The 17,407-nt window shown below is 37.0% G+C and overlaps 1 protein-coding gene across 1 annotated transcript in view; it reads left to right on the top strand.

Moving 5' to 3' along the window:
- Positions 1–10,469, top strand: part of LOC124797939 (proteoglycan 4) — a 314,898-nt gene extending 304,429 nt beyond the window's left edge. Inside the window, exon 7 of the mRNA XM_047261076.1 lies at positions 9,514–10,469. Coding sequence (XP_047117032.1) covers positions 9,514–9,602 — 89 coding nt within the window. The 3' untranslated portion in view covers positions 9,603–10,469. The remainder of the gene's footprint in view (positions 1–9,513) is intronic.
- Positions 10,470–17,407: the final 6,938 nt, after the last annotated feature.

Here is a 17,407-nt window from a genome sequence, read left to right as displayed (position 1 = left end):
TATAGTGCTGATAACATAGATGATAAATACAATACTTTCCTTAACACATTTCTCATGCTCTTTGAGAGTTTCTTTCACTTAGAACGTTCTAAACGTGGTACTAGCAGTAAAAGGCAGCCTAGGTGGCTGACTAGTGGGGTAAGCATATCATGTAGAACAAAGCGGAAATTATATTAAAATTTTAAAAGTAGTCACAATCAAGCTGCAGTATCCCATTACAAACAACACTGTAAGTTGCTAAAAAATGTTATTAGGAAGACAAAGAGTATGTGGTATGCAAATAGAACAGCTAATTCACAGGATGAAATTGGAACCATATGGTCTGTTGTGAAGGAAGTGTCTGGTCAGCAGCACAAGGTCGACAATATAAAGTCAGTCTGTAGTAAAAAGTATTTCTGTTATTGATAATCAGATTATGTACAGTATTTAACAATCATTTTCTGAGCATTGTGGTGAATTAAATAAAAATTTAGTTCCTACAGGGAATCATATAACCCTCTTGGCAAATGCTTTTCTGAGATTGATGACCAAAGTACTCCTCTGTGATACAGACAAGGGGGAGATTGAGTCAATAATTAAATCAATGAAGACTAAGGACTCTCATGGATATGATGGAGTGCCTAGCAGAATATTAAAGTACTGTGCTGCTCATGTTGGCCCTTTATTTAGGCATATTTGTAATTTTTCCTTTAGGAATGGTCAGTTTCCTGAAGGATTAAATTACTCAGTAGTAAAGCCACTTTATAGAAAGGGAGAAGGGATAATACAGACAATTTTAGACCTATTTCTGTGCCATCAGTGTTTGCTAAAGTTATTGAAAATTTGTGTATGTAAGGATAATTGATCATTTTATATCTCATGATTTACTATCAAATGTACGGTTCAGCTTTAGAAGTCGTTTTAACAACTGAAAATGTTATATTCTCTTTTCTCTGTGAGGTACTGGATGGGTTAAACTAAAGGTTTCGAGCGCTAGGCATGTTTTTTGATTTATCTAAGGCATTTGATTCTGTTGATCACAAAATATTGCTCCAGAAGTTGGACCATTACGGACCACGGGGATTAGCTCACAAATGGTTCACCTCTTACTTTAGCAACAGACAGCAAGAGGTCATTTTACACAGTGTTGATAATGGCTGTGATGTGGGGTCTGGGTGGGGTACGGTTAAGTTGGGAGTGCCCCAGGGATCAGTGCTGGGCCACTCCTGTTCCTTATTTATGTATATGATATGCCCTCTAGTATTACGGGTAACTCTAAAATATTTCTTTTTGCTGATGACACTAGCTTGCTAGTAAAGGATGTTGTGTGCAATATTGGCTCGGTTTCATATAGTGCAGTTCATGACACAAGTTCATGGCTTGTAGAAAATAAACTAACGCTAAATCACAGTAAGACTCAGTTTTTACAGTTTCTAACACACAATTCAACAAAACCTGACATTTTAATTTCACAGAATGGGCATATGATTAGTGAAACTGAACAGTTCAAATTTCTAGGATAGATAGTAAACTGTCGTGGAAAGCCCACATTCAGGATCTTGTTCAAAGACAATGCTGTTATTTTTACTATTCGAACGGTATCTGAAATGAGTGATCGTTCTACACGAAAATTAGTCTACTTTGCTTATTTTCATTCGCTTATGTGGTATGGTATTATATTTTGGGGTAACTCTTCCCATTCTAAAAGGATTGTCGACCCTCTTCACTAGTTCGGGTATTCCTAAGTTAGCCCTATTAACACGCAGGTTGTCTCCCTTTCCCATGTGCTGCTCATGTTGTCCTGTCTGTCTTATAAATAAATAAAAGCTTCAATATCCACTAACGTGTTATAAGGCAAGAAAGAAAGTTCCATGTCCAGTCACACCTTATAAAAACTACACAAAATCGCACAAACTCACTCCTGAGAGGGAGTGCACTTATACTTACATAATGTCGAATATTACAGAAAATATTTCCACTAGTTTAATAATGAAGTCCTACAACGTTCTACAAATGGCGAAAGAAAACAGTTTGCCTGCAGCAAGACAGAAACACACTACTTATTGTTTAGTAACTATAGTCTGATTAAATTGATAGTTGTCATTTCACATGTGGGATGTGTTTCCTTCCAGTGACAGCGCTCAGCGTCACTCCCGAACTATTTGCCGTCGCCAAAACTCCACAACAAACAGTTCAATTTCAATTCTTTGTCTGGCTTTTATTCATGTTGTGTTTGGATCCTGAATACTGGGTCTGGCCCTTTTATTTGTTATTTCATCACACATGATAAACACACCCAAAACAACACACATAAAATGAGGCAACGAAATAACGCACATTTCGAACACACTACTGGCTGAAGATTACTGGAGTCTTTCGCATTAGATGCGGCTCAGCTTCACATATTCAATCAATGTCATCACAGAAATCAGGTTATAGTAGGTAAACTTCATAGGACATGTAAAACCGAAGGCGGTAAATGATTGTTGCCACTGCTTTTATAGATAAGTAAATATAACATTAGTTACCAACACACTTTCGTAGAGCGGTAATAACATAACAGTTCAAGAGGCAGAAACTCGTGAGTTCAAATCCTGTCAGGTGATAGTTGTTTTTTTTGTTTTTTTTTTAACCTTAATCAACATGACTCTAATTATTATTATTTTCACTTACCGATAACTGGTTTCCATGTATTTTTTTTAATTTTTAATTTCCAGTCTTTTGTCACATCTTTTTCGCCATCGTATTGACTCTTTCCTTTGCTCTTATTTTTCTTCCAGTCATTCTTTTTTCGTTTGGAATCTGCCTGTAACTGAGTTCCACCCAGGACTGCTCATCAGTCAGTATCACGTCACCTTGGGTAGCAAAACTCATATGTCACCTCACTTTTAGCACTGAACCTGAATCTTTTCTTGAGTTTGCTTGTACAGGTCAGCTTTAATCGCTGTGAGCAAAGCGAGCGTGATTAATAGTTCTGCCGCAGATGTTGTGTTTAGGTTAGGACACGAGCGTAAATTCAGGGCTATAAAACGCGTTCTCTGCCGCAATTCAATCACTGGTCATTTAAAATCAGCTATAGACAGAGTACCTCATGCTTCCACCATACCTGAAGGCAGTAGCTTCCAACATCGCTCCATGTTACATGAACAGCATTTCAGCACTTTTGAAGTGATCCGCGATGTCTTCATATTGGCTTTAACCAAATGGTATACCGTGGCAACACTGTAGCGCCAAGTGACAGACATCCACTATCAAGTAATTTTACACTGAAACGCCAAAGAAACTGGTATAGGCATGCGTATTCAAATACAGAGTTATGTAAACAAACAGAAAATGGCACTGCAGTCGGAAATGACTATATAAGACAACTAGAGTGTGGCCAAATTGTTAGATCGGTTGCTGTTGCTACAATGGCAGGGTATCTAGACTTAAGTGAGTGGGACACAGCATCTCCGAGGTAACAATTAAGTCCCTACTTTCTCGAGTGTACCGATAAAACATCAAATCTCCGACATCATGGAGGGTGGAAAAAAAATCCTGCAAGAATGGGACCAATGACGACTGAAGAGAACCATTCAACATGACAAAAGTGCAACCCTTCCGCAAATTGCTGCAGGTTTCAATGCTGGGCAATCATCAAATATCAGTGTGTGAACCATTCAACAAAACATCATTGATATGGGCTTTTGGAGCAGAAGGCCCACTCGTGTACACTTGATGACTGCATGACACACAGCTTTATACCTCACCTGGGACCATCAACTCCAACATTGGACTGTTGATGACTGGAAACATGATGCCAGATCAGATGAGTCTCGTTTCAAATTGTATCGAACGGATGGATGTGTATGGGTATGGTGACAGCCTCATGAATCGATGGACCCTGCATGTCAGCAGGGGATTGTTCAAGCTGATGGAGGCTCTGTAGTGGTGTGGGGCGTGTGCAGTTGATGTGATATGGGGCCCCTGATACATCTATATACGTGTCTGACAAGTGACACTCAACTCAGAATCAAAGGGTCACAATCAATTCTGATGACAATGCTGCAAATTGTGAGCTTCGCTGAAATTCCATGCTCAAGTCTCGCCTTCTGAGTCTTCTCTACCAGTCGTTGGAATGATCCAAGTGTGACCTCAGAGCCCAGCATCATTTATTCCGAAGTGTGTTACAATATGCAGTTAGTTGCATCCCGATCCATCAATGGCTGCCAGAATAGCCCCTTCAGCATTTGAATGAGGCTCTAAGATATAACTGAGTGCACCTGGTGTCCTTTCCTGCCACTTGCTCCATAAGGGGTACCATTTTCAATTGCAGGATCCATCTTTCAAGAGAATGCTTAGATATGCATTGCTTGCTGTGAAATTATCACTAGAGCACAAGGTGTTTAGGAATGTTAATGAGGTTGCTTTTTACAATAATATTGACAACAAAATCTGACTTTGGTGTATGTGCTTTACACGATGCTTGTAGTGCTCTGAATTTCTATGCTTTGAATATTTTTGTGACACACATCACCCTGGAGAATACATAGGTTCTCCCGAAGTGTGAAAGTAAAAAATTAAAGCAAACATTGATATACTAGTATTGACAGGTTTTTCATTTTCAATTACTTTTGATTTTATAGGCAATAGTTATATAAGATTAGCGATGATAAAATCTATTTTTAATAAGAATGGAAATGCATTTTTCTTTTGTCAATAACACCATTGCATTTCTCAATGTCACAAAAAGTATTGATGTCACATAAACTTATTTCTGCAACAACAAAGAAACGCAATATACGGATTGGAAAAATTCGTAACTGTGTGTGACGTAGCAAGCTGGGATATTTTTTGCTTCCCCTCTTGTTTCGCCATCTGCCTCCTTAAATTCAGTTTTTCACTTGTAAATAATTACCATTAACATATGTGAATGAATATAATCTGCATTTCCATAAAAGAGAAAGGTTGGCCCTCAGTTTTAAAGAATCTAACACCAGATCTAATTTTGTGCTTAGTTTTATGTATGTAATTGACTTTCTCATTTATTTTGACTAGTACTGGTTAATATCTTTTGTTATAGGGTGAAATCAGTAATTGTTCCGTAACTTAAATTCTATTGTTGACGTATAAACAAATATAAACTCTTTACTAATTGTAACCATTTGAGAGACGAAACAATAGCATTCTTAAAGGATCTATTTGGCGCTATTCGAAAACATATTAGCAAAACAATTGCAAAGTAATTAACAGTTCTGTCAAAAGTATTGTTTACATAACGATATACGTTAATTTCTTCATTTAAACAAATAATACGGGCTAAACCTTGTAGTTTAAACGAACGAATTTTTCGATGAATTCAGTTAATTTAATGAGTGATGTTTCAATTGTAATTTCTGTAAATTTAACATTGAACAATGAGTAGTTTCAAGTACGTATTACTGTGAGGATATATAAGGACCTCAGTTTTTGTCAAAAAAAAAAAAAAAATGTCCCGAGGCAGTCAGTCCACTACCAAGTTTCAGACGAGAAGCCTGTGTTGGCTAGAGCAACAAATTTAACTGTGAAATAGGTGTTACATAATTAGGCCGTGTGTTAAAACAATGGCAGTGTCTGCTCCATACATATCTGTTTATTCTTCAAGAACAGTGAACTTTGTGGTTAGGTTTTTAATGCTCGTAGATGTTCAGTAGTAAACTATTGTAGCAGTATGTGGAGGTTTGCCTGCAAACTATTAATTAGGCCTACGTAAAGTTTAAACAGTAGTGCATATGTAACTGTGTATTATTGGGAGCTTGTGAACAGTGAATGTAAAAGACTGTGAAACGCAACTGTGCATCTGTCGGCTACATCATTTACAGTAGACAGTAGTTGCACTTCCACCCCCTATTTTTTCAGCCAGTACATCGACACCGAGGACAATCAAGAAAGAAATAAAAAGCAGGCAAAACAGTCACATGTGCTCCTAGCCACTATGCCACCAACTAGCTTAGTTTAATACCATGTGCGCAAACTGATGAAACAATATCAAAATCTTTGACTGTCATTTTCTCAGAAACTAATGACTGTTGGCAACTAAGACAAAGCAGGTGTTCACTTATTGTCACCTTTCTTTCACCCTGCAAAGTTTCTACTGTATCAGAGAGCTGCCTATGGTGGGCTCCTCTCATTAGTCAAGAACATTGTTGCTTTCTTAGTGGCTTTGCATCATAAATCTCTAAGAGTTGATTGTAAACGTCTGTGTCACATTTCCAAAACTCTAACAACTCCTTAACCTTGTGTGTATCAGTTACTTCTACTGTGTAAGCAGTAAGTGGCAGCTTTTGTTTATACCAAGATTCATCAATAGGTCTCAGTTTTTAGTGGCCTTTTAAACCCATTGCATCAAATGTCTCTGTGGCTGGAAGACCATTTACATCAATATGTGATCGTGAAACCAGAAGCACTTTACACACACTGGCTCTACCTGGAAAGAGTATTAGCATATTGTAGTATATTGTCATTGCAGGAAGTATTTGGCAAGGGGCAAAGAAATAATTCATAAGTAAAAACATCTCTTCTTAAATACACTAACATTTGTGAGAATTGTAACACCAAAAATGATACATGCATGTAAAATGAAGTTTATACCAAATATCAAGTGCATGACAACTCAAAAATGATTAAAATCACAGTATTGTACAAAATCATTGTGGTGTGAATCCTACACATGCTGAAATCAAAAACCCTAAACATCATGAACCAGAATCAAGAATGGTCCCTCTCCATGCACTTTATATGTATACTAGTAAAGCTGGCAATGCTTCACAATTGAATATACATCCTAATGTTCTTCTCCCCCCCTCTCTCTGTTCATCTTCTCCCCTCCTCTATATTTGTTTATTTCTGCCTCCCCCCTCTCTGTCCATCACCTACTCTCTTCTCCCCCTCTACGTCCATCTCCTCCTCCCCATATCTCTCTCCAACTCCTCCCCCTTCTATCCCTGTCCATCTCGTCCTTCCCCTATCTGTTCATTTCATCCCAACCTTTCTGTCCATCTCCCCTCCCCCTGCCAGATGGACATTGAGCTTTGTTTATTTTTGTTGCCAATGAAACTATGATTTGGAACTGAAGTTGATTAAAATAAATAGTTGGGATTGTTGGCATAAGGCGTATGAGAGACCTCTCATTTTGCTAGATCTGTGAGGATAATAGCTTCAATAAAAGTATTTCATGTAGTTCTAATCCGTAAACAAGCAGGAATACCAAGTTTCAGATGATTCAGATTCTATATTAGTATTCTGATCATAGGCCAATAAGCCATAAATACAATTTTCTTGTTAAAAGAGACTGTGAGAAACAAAACAGCACACAGTTGTCTATAGAAGTTTTGTTCAAAGTTATGTATAAGGAGAAAGAATATACTGTATATGGGAGAAGCAATTTGTCTAGTAGTTTAAATGCGCTACTATCATAGTCAACATTGACTGTGAGAAAGAAAATGAAACTGTACATTTTCACAATGCAGCATTTACTTTCTCGCTGTCATTTTTAACAAAAAACCTATACATTTTTGTTTAAAAATATATAGGCTATATCCATCTGATTGTTTTTTAGAGTATTATGTAAAAATCTGAAATACGTCAGTAAAGAACTTTTCAAGATTTTTGCTAGCAACTTTTATCTGTTATATATTATACTATATATATTAAAAATATATTGCCCTTGTCCATCCAAATGTTTATTAAAATGGTACTGTTGTGGTCTTCAGTCAAAAGACTGGTTTGATGCAGTTTCCCATGCTACTCTATCCTGTGTGAGCCTTATCATCTCCGAATAACTACTGCAAGCAACATCATGCTGAATCTCCTTACTGTGTTTGTCTCTTGGTCTTCCTCTACAATTTTTAGCCCCTGCACTTCCCTCCAACACTAAATTCATGATCCCTTGATGTCTCAGAATGTGCCCTATAATTGATCCCTTATTTTGGTCATGTTGTGCCACAAATTTCATGTCTCCCCAATTCTAACCAGTACCTTTTCATTAGTTATGTGATCAATCCATCTAGTCTTCAATATTCCTCTGTAACATGAATTTTTATTAAAGTATCATTTAAAAATTTGAAGCAATTGGTCAAGAAATTTTCAAGATTTTTGTTAAGATTCCCCATTTCATAGTATATGTTTTTTATATACCATGTAAATTTTTTTGAAACTTAGCCTATATCTGTCAAAACATTTCTTAGATTATTGTGCAAAAACCTGAAGTAAATCAGTCATTTACTTCTTGAGGTTTTTTGGTAACAATATTAAACATCAACTTTCTTTATATAGTTGTACAGGTTTTAAATACATATATTTTTACACCATATAGTCTGGAGGTTTATTAGAGTACCATTTAAAAATTTAAAGTAAATCAGTTAAGTAAATTTTGAGATTTTTGGTAACAAAATTAACATTGACATGTCTTTATATAGTAGTGTAGATGAGACCACAAAGCACAAGTAGTGGCTAATGGAGAACCATGATGAACGTGTTTACGATCAACCGCATCCTAGACTGTTCAGTGGGTGACTGGCTAGGCGGCAAATGTGAAGATTTGGAAAATAGTGCTACCTATCACCTTTCAAAGAAGGCTTGCATCACATGTGGCCAGACACTGGTCTGCTGATCCGAGGCATTTGGATGTTCCTGAAGAAGGGACAATACCTCAAGCTCTTTGAAGTAGCAGCTTCTATTCATATTGTTCTTACTATGGAGCATCCAACAATGCATTGTGCCACGTCCAATGACTCATTAAATGTTACTTTGATGCCTGTTTGCTCTGTCACACAACAGTGTACACCTCCATATTTCACTCACCAGGACTGGTTAAAGTGAGACTGGTTCAAAACCACCAGACCGTGTCAGTCAATACACCAGTGATTGCATTTAAAGGCTTTAGAGGTTTCGGAAGTATGGAAAACATCAGAGTGGTACACTTATCAGAATTGTTAAGTGTTGATACTGACAGGTTCATGCCCATTGGAGTGACCAATGTTGAGACAGCAATGTGGACAAAGCTGTACTGTTTGTTGTACTTATGTGAGCAAGATGGTGTTCAACAGTGATAAGCCCCAGTCCTTCTCTTTGCTACTTATTATTCTCCCTCTCGTCTGCTGCCCTCTTGTACACACCTCTATCATGGCAGTATGCCCGGGATAGGAAAAATATCACAGTATGACAAACTCATTACAAAGAGATCAATCGTTCTCCCTCAGCAAAACCCATAAAAGTGCTATTTTGCCCTTTGATACTTCTTTTTGTGTTTTCATTTCATTTAACAGCCCTTCATTGACTGAGCTGTGTGGAAAACTTATCTTTTCAATCACCATTGGGTGTACACATATCTTCTCTTAATTACCTGCTACTAGTAAACTGCTTAACAAATCAGCTTTCTGGATGGTGATATTTTAGCAAAATTTGTATTATCTGTTTGTATATTTTGTTCTATAGTTTTTATATTCATATTTATTGTTATGCTTTTACTGATTTTCATTTTTTATTAGCTGTCTAACTATGTTCCCTTGTCCCCAGGTCAGCTAAAGGTAAATTCTGTTCTGGTTGTGACACAGAACATACCTACAACAAATGGCGTTATTCATGCTATTGACAGCCTTTTATGAAGCTACTAGCAAGTGTGCACAGACAGAAGAAGCTGCCATGATTTTCCAGGTGCACAATTCAGTGAGCATGCCTGGAAATATAGTCATATGGGACAAACAAATACTGTGTTGTAGACCAGAAACTACTCCACAAAAAAATGTTGTCATGCAATAGGGAATCAGTTTTAAAGGAACATTTATAAGTCTGAATGTGATATATGAAGAGACTCTCTTACAAAACATCACAGTATTTTATATTAATTGTGTATGCATTTGCAATGATCAATGATTGTTCATTGTTATGACAAAATATATTTTTACCTCATGATCCTCCTGCTGGAGAGTGAGCTGCCTGAGCATTACATAAAATTGCTCATAATTCAAAACTACTTGAAACTTTGGCATAATCATAATTTTTTGAACATTGGCAAGTCACCTACAAAAGTATACACTGGCAATAGATTATGAAAGCATGTTTTAAATAGTAAGTTACTTCAGGTTTTGTGAAGTCATCCCATAAACAGTTAAACTATATTTTAATGCTAAAACTGATACAGCAATCAGTAAAGCCATTTTCATTTCTAATGTGGATTTGTAGCCCTAAGAATCAAAAGAGTCAAAATCATTTATTTCTCTACATATCTTAGAGTACATGGTAAATCAGATATGAATACTACAACTGCCAGTGCTCTAGTATGAATAATGTTCAAATGAATGTATGCTTTTGATTTCCATTACCTACAAAGCTGGTGCAATTTTTGAATGTGTGATGCTCCCAATAATGTGTGAATGATGTAAAATTTATAGATGTTAAGTAGAAAGTATATGTAGTAAATTATGACTTTATACAAACTGTAAATGAAGATTTTTTAATAAACAGTGAGAAATAAACAATTGTTTTTTACTTTGAATTGTAGTCAGTGGTTCACGTTTTCATTACATTCACCGCATCAGGTAGCTATGTTTATTCAAATTTACCCCTTATGAAGCAAATGGCTTGCAAGTCCATGATCAAATTTAACTTCCTATTAACAGCAAAGAACAACAGTGAAAAACAAATTACACATCAAGAATGAGCTATGAACACAGGGTAAATGTCATCTTTGACAGTACAGTGGTAATGCATTTAAAGAGGTTAACATTAAATAGTAAATAAATTTAAAGGGAACAAACAAGAAGGAACATCTAAACTATACACAAAAAACACGGCCTATATAATAATTTTAATTAAATTAACAATCACAATAAAAGAAAATTAGTATGTGATGAGACTATTAAAGAATAGTCTGAAGATATATTACATGTGGAAGGTCTCCAGAAACAGAGTAAAACATAAAATTGACAGCTGTAACAATAGTATGTGTGGTGTACATAGACAATCACAATAAAATGAATAAATGCATGGAAAATGGAAGAATAGAAAGGAACATACAGTGTGGGAAGTATTGGAAAACTGCCAGGAGTAAGTGAAATTTAGAAGAGGGAAAATATTGAGCTGTGTTTGGTCATTTAATATTAAATAGTTAGGGCTAAATAAAGTTTAAAAGAAGGGAGGTGCTGGAGTTGGCAGTCATGTGTGCTTGAGGTGTGCTTGTTCGTGTGTGTCCCTCTTTAACTGATGAAGGCTGTGGTCAAAAGCTTGGTGTAAGTGTCTTTTAATTGTGCCTGTCTGCTACTTAACATGTCTTCTATACAGTAGGTATCAATCTGTATTTTCCTACATTGTTGATATCCATAAGTGGCATTGATGTGTATAATATATTGAGGTGCTGCCTGTGCATAGACAAGTTCACCAAGCAGTCTGAGTCCTGTTTCCTTGTCGCTTAGAATTCTTTCACAATGTAGTCATATTAACATGCGGGTGGGATTACTTTGCATTCTTTCACTTGTCCTATAGCACCATCATCTCAGACAATGAAGCAAAGTGAAAAAAGGTATTTGTTCTATAGAAGTGTGTAGTAAGCATATGGTGTGAAGCCAATAACTGAACATATTCCACAAAGCTCCCCAGGGACAAAGGAAGTCTAATGCTTACATGCCAATTTGTATACTTCCTGTCAATATTTGTGATTAAGATCAAGTCTGAATTTAGGATGAAGCTCTCTGTGGCTTTAATCACTGTGTGAGCATATCAATGCTGTCAAGATTCACTGTCAATTGTATTGTCTGTTAGAGATCAGGTTATGTGTGATTGAGTTGTGAGGGGGTAATGTAGAAAATTCAAGGCTGGTCACACAGATTTACATGATGAAAATAATCAAGAAAGACATGCAGATGTAATTGATACACTCATGTAATATGTTACCAAAATTTTGTGTGTGGGACATCAGTTCACAATTCCCAAAATTTCTAATGTGCTGCAGATTTCAAGGATAATCTTTTTTAACACTGGCATGGATAGTTTAGGTCACCATAATTTTTGAGCAAGGTGGGTACCAAAATGTCTAAAATGTGGGCCTTGACATTCCCCGTCACTGCTGTGAAGAGGGAGGGGGGGGGGGGTATTTTAACAGAATTATAGCTTCAGTTACCAGAGACTTGCAGTTGTGTGTGTGAGAGTTGCTTTCGTGTGTGCCTGTGTTGGTTATCTATTTTTGACGAAGGCCATGCTGGCCAAAAGCTAATTTGTCGCAGTCTCTTTGTTGTGCCATGTCCGACTCACTGTTTCCACTATATGGTGAGTAGCAACTTTCCTGTTTATAATATTGTTACATTTCATCCTGGATTTTCCAATGCTTGATTTGCAGAATTGTGACTGAATATGAGACATGGATGCAGTATGTGAACTCTCAAAGTAAGTGAATGCATCTTCATTCTCCCAATAAGCCCAAAAAATTAAAGCAGACTCTGTTAAACTTTAAAATGATGGTTCCAGTTTTTTGGGATGACAAATGGAACTTTGACAACAGATTTTATGATAGAAATCAGTGAGACTACAGTGGCATCACGAGTTCATTATGAGAAAGTTGTGAAACTTGAAGGTCAGTTAAACACACAGTGCAACATGGTTACCAAAGAAACAATTCTCCTTCCTGAAAATTTGTACCTGCCTACTGTGAATCAAGAGAAGGAAAAAGTCAGACTTTTTATCCCTATTGTCCAACTTGACACCAAGCAACTTTCACTTCTTCCTCAAGATGAAGGTCCAATTGGCTCTTAAACACTTCATGACTGACAATGAGCTGAAAGATGCTGTCAGCAACTGGCTGAAACACCAAATGGTACCATTCTTTGATGAGGAATAATGGAGCTGGTGTCACTATAAGACAAATATTTTTATTCACGTGGCAGCTGTATGGAGAAGTAATGTCAACAAGTAAGTACAGATTTCATGCATTTTTTTTAACAGGCAGTCAGAAGTTAATTAATGAATAGCCCTTTTATGTAGGAACAGTTCCCATAATGATCAGTGTGGGTAGATTAGCACTCCTCACAATTAGCTGTCAGTATACTGAAGTAGCATGCAGCAGCTGCTTCTGCCTGTTAACATACTTTCTTGTTTGACATCATTACAGGTTCTCCTTCATTATGAAGCTTACATAAGATGATAAGTAAATGAATAATATATCAGTAGATTTGTTATGCTTAACTGAACATCACATGTAAATCACTGGAACAGAACAGTCTGCTCAAGTACTGGTAAATCATAGGTCATTTGCATGTAAGAAGGTGACATACTATGTGCAAAGAGGGATGAAGAATACTTTTGAGGTGTCACCAATGTGCTCTTTTTTATCTTATTTTATTTATTTTTTACACATTTCATGAATACAGATTATGATAAACCAGAAAGATGTGGAATGGGGTGGGACTGCAAACAAAGACATACAATAAACACATGTACGATATACAAAATATAATACAGAATTGTGAGTAAGCTTAAATGTAGAAGTAAAATGAATAAGATATTATTCAAGTAACATCATGTAATTGCTGAAAATAACTTAAGGAATAGAAAAAAATTGTCATATATTGTCCACATTAAACAAGTAAGATGATTTATGGGTAATATATTAAAAATTGACCAGGTGCAAGTAGGACACACACATCAAGGGTTCCATACAAACTTAATTATGTATACTGACAGCTAATCCATTCCAGCAGTTCAGGATTTCGATTATTTTTGCCTGTTCTGGACATCAACACTGGCAAGATATCAGCCCCAGTCATTCCAAGACCTTTGAAAATGTTTTAATTTCAAGCTTGAAGTCAGATAACAAAAGACAAAAGAAAAAGATTTTCATGAGAGACAATTAAAATTAACAATTTTCTGATATTTTTCCTATACTTGCACAATGAAACCTTTCCTCTCACCAAATTTCAAGGTTCTATGTCAGACCCATAGGTTTTAATTAGTCTGTTTGCAAGTATGAAAATATGTGACAGAAATGGCTGTATCTTTTGACTGCAATGAAGTATAAGCTAATGTTTATTATGCTGTGTTTCCTCCTGTGTGTGCACAGCAACTTGACTGTAACACTATGAGCAGGGAACATTGCCTGGCAGATCTGTCAATGTTATGAGGTTTAAGTTACCTTTTGTTATTGCTCTTCCAATGTGGTCACCTTCTAGTTGTGATCTCAAGGTCCAATTGCTCTGTACCATGGCTGTGCATGAATTTATTCCTCTTGACTTTGTATCAAGACAGGGTGATGATGTAAGAGAGTGTCTCACTACTTCCAACTACTGAATGATGAATATGTCTGCAATGACAACCTTTTGTGTTGTTCCAACTATTTACATCAGTTGGGAAGAATGTTACAAATATCAATAACTTATAAACTCAAACACCTCAGTTAACACATCTGATCACATTGAATTCAGCTTAAGGTCTAAGATTTACACATCACTTGTCTTGAATGTTTACACTGTAGTATGTCCATTTTCTCTGAGGTGATCATGACACCTTCAAGGGGCATCACCAGGACATAAATGCCAATGTCCAGCAAGCGCTACTGTGCTCACCACACTGCACTTGCCCCCGTAATGTTATGTCACTGCTTACGCACCATCTGTACGCATCACAGATGGGGGTGTACACAGTGGATCGTTCCCACTGAAAAACATGTTTGTAAAAGACACAGCCACCTTTTGCCATCATGAGTGGCAGGAATTACTTCACTTCTGTTATGTCTTTATCACTGCTTTAAAGCAAAGTGCTCCATATCCCTACTCAAAATTACATTTGATTATGTTTCTATTGCTGTGCAAAACACGTCTAGAGTCAGCATACAACTTTGAGTAATGATATTCCCACATTCATTTCCTTTCCTCGTGATCATTTAGATCCGCTACTATGTTTGTATTTAAAATAACCCAAACCAACACATCCAGCTCAATTTATCATTACAAATTCCACAACATATAACAAAGCAGAGACTGGAATCACCATTTTCATCCCTTGAAGACTCAGTGGATTTTATGTTGATGACAAAAACTGCTAGGATAATCAAGATAAGTGTAGTCTATTAAATTTTTGGCATGCAGCCATGCAAACAAAATTTCTTCCACTGATATTTCAGCCACATATTGTCCGGGTATGCTCAGAGTGAGTTTCAAGACTGACAACAAGGTGCCAAGTGCGGCCTTATATGCTCCTCCGCAGTGGTACACACCTGTGAGTACCCTATGCACCCTATCCACTAAGATCTTAAGGACACCTGTGGTCTGTGAAGGGTGAAGGCAGCTACTGGCACGTAGATATAGATTTGTATGTGTAAGTTTACGATATACGGCATGTCTTAATGTGCCATCAACTTTATGGTGAATGACAACATCCAAGACGGGGAGGTTACCTTCTTTTACTACTTCCACAGTAAATTTGATACTAGCATCGATAGAATTCAAATGCTCAAGATATCAATGTAATTCATCCGTCCTGCATTTGATATGTCTACATGCAACTCTGACAGGTGACGTCTACGTAAGCATCCTGTCTGATCACCTGCATCCGTTCATGTCCATTGTGGATTCCAAAGGACTTGGGCAATCATCATTCTTTGATCCTGCAGGAGGAGGAGACCCAATTTTATACCAACATCTATTCTGATTCTTTGGCCACCCAGAAGTTTACAGGCATACAGACGTTTGATTCACTTATCAATGTATGTTCGGCAGCAATGACACCATGATGATTTCTCTGCAGTTTAATTATCCCAAGGGGCAGATTCTATGTTTTGACCAAATTAAAACCATTATAACTATTTATTAAATTTTTAGCTGATGTAATCTCTATAGCTTCCTTGAAGACAGAATCCTGAAAGGAAGAGGTAGATCATAGAATCTTCAGATCACTGTAGTTCATGAAATTCCCTGTATCAATTTAATGTTCAGGCACAGCTGACTTGTCTAGCTGTGATAGGTGTGTATATCTTCAATGTTCCACACATCTCTCATGAACGGTCCGTGTTGTTTGACCTATATGTGACTTCTCACAATTTCCTCAAGGAATCTGATACACACCTGCCTTATGAAACAATAAATCGTCATTCATAGGGCCAAGTAGAGCTGCAATCTTTGTGGGAGGCCAGAAGATCGTCTTAACTACAGTGTTTCTTGAGAATTGAGAATATGGCCTATCTTTGAGGAAAGATCACCCACATAGGGCAAAAACGCACTTCTTCCCCATAACACACCTGCGTTCTAGGTTTTACATTGACTGCTCTACAAATTTGCCGTGGATAAAATCCATTCACTTTAAAAATGCTCTTGAGGTATGTGAGTTCTTACAAATTATCTTCATCAGATACACAGTGCACCCTATCCACTAAGATCTTAAGGACACCCGTGGTCTGTGAAGGGTGAAGGCAGCTACTGGCATGTAGATATAGATTTGTATGTGTAAGTTTACGATATACGGCATGTCTTAATGTGCCATCAACTTTATGGTGAATGACAACATCCAAAACGGGGAGGTTACCTTCTTTTACTACTTCCACAGTAAATTTGATACTAGCATCGATAGAATTCAAATGCTCTAGATATCAATGTAATTCATCTGTCCTGCATTTGATATGTCTACATGCAACTCTGACAGGTGACGTCTACGTAAGCATCCTGTCTGATCACCTGCATCCGTTCATGTCCATTGTGGATTCCAAACAACTTGGGCAATTCCAACAGGACAAGGCAACACCCCACACATCCAGAATTGTTACAGAGTGGCTCCATGAACACTCTTCTGAGTTTAAACACCAAACTCCCGAGACATGAACATTACTGAGCAAATTTGGGATCCATTGCAACATGCTGTTTGGAAGAGATCTCCACCCCATAATACTCTTATGGATTTATGGGCACCCCTCCAGGATTCATGGTGTCAATTCCCTCCAATTCCTCCAACAAACAGTTGCCTCAATTAATGTAGACAACTATGACTATTTATCTTCCGGCTGTGAAAATTTCTTGTTATCTTCTTGTAATCTAGAATATTATTAACATGTTTTGATTAGACCACTTTTCGGGGCACTACACAGTGTGTGCTCACTCATGTAAGTTCGAATGTTGATTGTTGAGCTGTGCCTGGCAACCAAGTATTTCTTCAAAATGGTTCCAAAAGCTTTACCAAATATATCTCACTACCAGCACCAGAGTTTTTTCATCCCTTAGGTGGGTCACCAAATGTTGCATTTCCCTCTCTGTGTGTACTGTTATTTATTTATTTAGATTCTTTTGCACTGAATCATAATGACGGCTTTTGTATACATCAAGTACAGTTACAAACATAAAATACATTTAGATCTTAGCCTTACAGGTAGTAATTAAACAGTAAATTGATGCTTGTCAAAATACATTACATCTTACACATATTAATATAGCCGATTATT

Source organism: Schistocerca piceifrons, chromosome 5 (assembly GCF_021461385.2).
Source record: "Schistocerca piceifrons isolate TAMUIC-IGC-003096 chromosome 5, iqSchPice1.1, whole genome shotgun sequence".
Classification (NCBI taxonomy): domain Eukaryota; kingdom Metazoa; phylum Arthropoda; class Insecta; order Orthoptera; family Acrididae; genus Schistocerca; species Schistocerca piceifrons.
This window is presented reverse-complemented; position numbering and strand designations above follow the sequence as displayed.